The 3,661-nt window shown below is 32.4% G+C and overlaps 1 protein-coding gene across 1 annotated transcript; it reads right to left on the bottom strand.

Moving 5' to 3' along the window:
* Positions 1-979: 979 nt before the first annotated feature.
* LOC149384720 (profilin-3-like) lies at positions 980-1,814 on the bottom strand. Its single transcript, XM_089625537.1, has 3 exons — positions 1,558-1,814; positions 1,346-1,483; positions 980-1,262 (listed from the first exon to the last, which is right to left on the bottom strand). Exons 1-3 carry the CDS (start codon positions 1,684-1,686, stop codon positions 1,128-1,130), a joined length of 402 nt encoding a protein of 133 aa, XP_089481663.1. The 5' UTR covers positions 1,687-1,814; the 3' UTR covers positions 980-1,127.
* Positions 1,815-3,661: the final 1,847 nt, after the last annotated feature.

Genomic DNA, 3,661 nt, shown 5'->3' with positions numbered 1-3,661 from the left:
CACGATCTTCTCGAGGTCACCGAAAATAACTCATAGTTCTCGTCATGATTCCAGAGACCTTTTAGAGATCGTGACATTTCTATTTTAAATTCACGGTTCTCTTGGCCGTCAGAAAAGCGATGTCAACGACATTGACGGCGTAGCCTCTCGAGGCCGTCTCTTGCATCGTCAAGCATGCCTCGAGTGTCGATTAAAAATTGGCATTAAGAATTACTATGGCACACCATTTATCTCATTTCTTTTCTTTTTCTTTATATTTTCATCATCCCTATCAAGATTCACACTAAACTTCTCATAAATCAATGAGAGGAAAATCTAAGTATTTTTATGTCATCTTATATACTCTGTCCAGCCACCTGTCGAACTACTAAACAATATCTGTAGAGGAAATTCAAAGAAAATTACGCTCCAGTGAACCACACTGTTGTTTGTTCTAACGACTAGTTCATGGATGACATGATATGTATTTGAATCTCTCTCTCTCTCTCTCAAATGTAATACTGCATTAGGAGACGTGGTCCAGAGTCATGACTCCAGAGATCTTATGTTTCTTAAAGCTGAAATAAATAAAGAAAAACAGGACCCCTTTGAAGACAGTTTTTTATCTATAATAATGATGCTGAAATTAATTAATTTTTAAAGGTTGAACTACTTTACAGCTTGAGGAACAAAAAGCGACATTTTCTTAAATAAGAATCTTACATAGCATAAAAGCTTTTCGAAATAAGATCGTATCAGCCACCTGTTCAGATCAAACCACAAGCTTACATACATAGCTTTACAGCATAGGAATAACAATTAATTAGCGAAAAACATTTTTTTGAAACTACACCAAATCCTTCTCACAAATGTTTGAAAGTATATGTAGCTCATAAAAATATATCAGATAATCATTATCCAATTTTTTTTTTATTGAATTTGAAGTATTATTACCTGATACAACTTTATTTGATTTATTTTGCAAAACACCTCATACCAATAGCAACACGCACAAAAAGAAACATTTGATTTACTAATTCCAAATAACAAACAATGATAATAAACTCTCTTTCTGTCTTCAGTCCACGAATAAAAACAAATACCCAGATGAAATTCAAACAAATACCCAGATTAGAAAAAAAAATGGTTTACATATTCTGATCAATGAGGTAATCTCCCAACTTCTCGACGACCACGTTGCACTGTCCCGGCGTCACAGGCTCGTCGTATATCCCGATCAGCAGCGACATCCCGGTCTTCTTCACCGTGATCCCACCGGAACCCTAAGACACGATTCGATTTATAATTTAGGTCAGACGAAAAGACAAATCGGAGACAATGAAGCCGTAATTGATTAGAGATGGACCTTTTTCCCGCGGATCACGGCGCCGCCCTCGCCCTGGATGACCATGTATTTGGTGCCGCCGAGGAAAAGCCCCGTCGGAGCCAGACTCCCCGGCTCCTCGAAATCCGCCATTATCGCCGCGATTTCCTCTGCTTTGAACTGAGACGGACACAAATATGTGATTAATTGATGGATCCATAGATTCGAGATATTGTGATGATTGAAATCAGAACCTTAGGGAAGGATTGGCTCTGGGCCCAAACAGCGCCGTCGTGGCCGACGATGGCGGCGGCGGTAAGGTGCTTGCCGGTTTCTTCGATGTCGCACATCAGGTGGTCGTCCACGTAAGCCTGCCAAGACATGATCGGAAGAATCGGAGGAATGGAATGGATATTAAGTTTGTGCGGTTTGGTTTGCTGTAAGAATAATAATAATAGAAGAGAATGGGATGGGAAGGAAGAAGCCAGGGTCGGGAAGGAATAAATATATACGCATATTTAACTATTCCTTTTTAATAATTTCAATATTTATTACATTAAATAGTCATATTCGAAAGAACTTGTTTTTTTGGGATATTATATCATCCAGCTATCTCCCATTAATTACAAATCTATAATTTTCCTACTTTAATATTTTTCATCTTTTAAACATATAATTGAGATCGCCCATGACAAATTAACCATTTAAAACGTTGTAATTTTAATATAATCAACGATTTGAAAATGTTAGTTAACTAAGCATGACATTTAGCTTTTTACCCAAATATCATTAAAAGTTTATTTTCAAAAATAAAAAATAAATAAATAACTATTTTTCTAATACATGCAATTAATTATTTCACAAAATTAAAAAAATATCGCCACATTTCATTTTGAAATAATATTTGAAACATATATATTTACTAACGATAAAAAAAAATGCTAGAAAAAGAAAATCCTAACGAAGAGCAACCGTGAGAGAAAACAAATTCTCTAATTTCTTTTAGTTCAAAAATCTAGAAAAAAAAAACTAACAAAAACAGACAAAAATATAAAATATTGAATATATCTAGAAAAACACCGTTTTGGAGCCCGAGACGGAAAAATTGGCTCCAATCATCTGATACTCCCAACAAAGTCACAAAGTTATTTTAGTTGGCCCCTCACTACGAATTTGTGAAATACATTCAAATTCAATTAGTTACTAACTTACTAATGTCCTATTAATTAGAAATTTGATTGTTTTAATTTCAAAAATACATATAATTACTTAATTAATAAAGGTAAATTAGATAGAATATAGTTGTTTTCTTTTGCCACATCAACCTGACAGCTAACTTCAAAAAAAAAAAAAAAAAAGTGAAACGTCTGCGAAAATAAAACTTTAACGTTTCAGTGGCTTAGTACGTAACAAATTTCTAAAATTAAGTTATAAATTTGAACGGTCAATTTAATATGATATTCTGAATTTGTTTGCAGCTTCTTTCATTTATAGCTTATTTGGAAGATTTTTCTAGTCAAACTTAGATCTACTTTAGAAGTTTTCGCCTAACGTAGATATTTTGACGTATTGGTGCATGTTTATAGTTAATGTTTCGTAAATCTTAGGTAAATAAGCATAAAGATGACATAACATTCTTGGTTTACCCTTTCATTAAAATAAAATAGTTGGGTATTTACGTCAATTTACACATGTAAATACATGGACGTGGTTATTTACTTAAGATTTATGAAACGTTGGCAATATAGCAATGTGAAATTGTAAATATGACTATATACCTATTGGAAACATTTAAAAAAAATGTAATTAGACCAGTAGCTCAATAACCTGCTCTCTTTTTAAAAAGTAGTTAAAAATTATTTTATTGAGAAAATAATCAATCAAACCCGCAGTTAATTAATTAAAATCTTAAAAAAAAATTAAGAGACTGATTAATTTTAACAAATTTTGTTGTGGACAACTGTTAAAACATATAATTAGAACTTATATAATTATTAAAAAAAACCTATATATTTTTAATAATAAAAAGTAGGCCCCTGTTATGATGATGACAACCGGTGATCTAATCTCATCTCATCTGGATCCTTCCTATTCATCATCACCATCACCTGAGTGTCCTTCACGTTCAGTTCACCATCCATATTTTATATATTGTCAAATGATAATTTGCATTTTAAAAAAATTAAAAAATATAGAAAAAGAAAAAGAAATGATCATTGTATATTTCCTGGTTTCACATCCATTGTATTATTTCTATATATGTAATACCCATAATGTATAACTCCAAGTCGTCATATACTAAGCGCATAATTTTCTGTAGTATATCATTAAACTTCTCTTTACTATGCATCTTTTTGA

The sequence above is a fragment of the Urtica dioica genome, chromosome 9 (assembly GCF_054948205.1).
Source record: "Urtica dioica subsp. dioica isolate 48M chromosome 9, U.dioica_male_clone48M_v1_H2, whole genome shotgun sequence".
Lineage (NCBI taxonomy): Eukaryota > Viridiplantae > Streptophyta > Magnoliopsida > Rosales > Urticaceae > Urtica > Urtica dioica.
The sequence above is the reverse complement of the archived record's forward strand: the minus strand, read 5'-3'. Positions and strand labels throughout refer to the sequence as shown.

Coding starts and splice junctions, on each gene's coding strand:
- LOC149384720 (XM_089625537.1), bottom strand. CDS start 1,686: ATGTCTTGGCAGGCTTACGTGGACGACCACCTGATGTGCGACATCGAA. Junction 1,484..1,557: donor AGAGCCAATCCTTCCCTAAG/GTTCTGATTTCA, acceptor TGTCCGTCTCAG/TTCAAAGCAGAGGAAATCGC. Junction 1,263..1,345: donor CCGTGATCCGCGGGAAAAAG/GTCCATCTCTAA, acceptor ATCGTGTCTTAG/GGTTCCGGTGGGATCACGGT.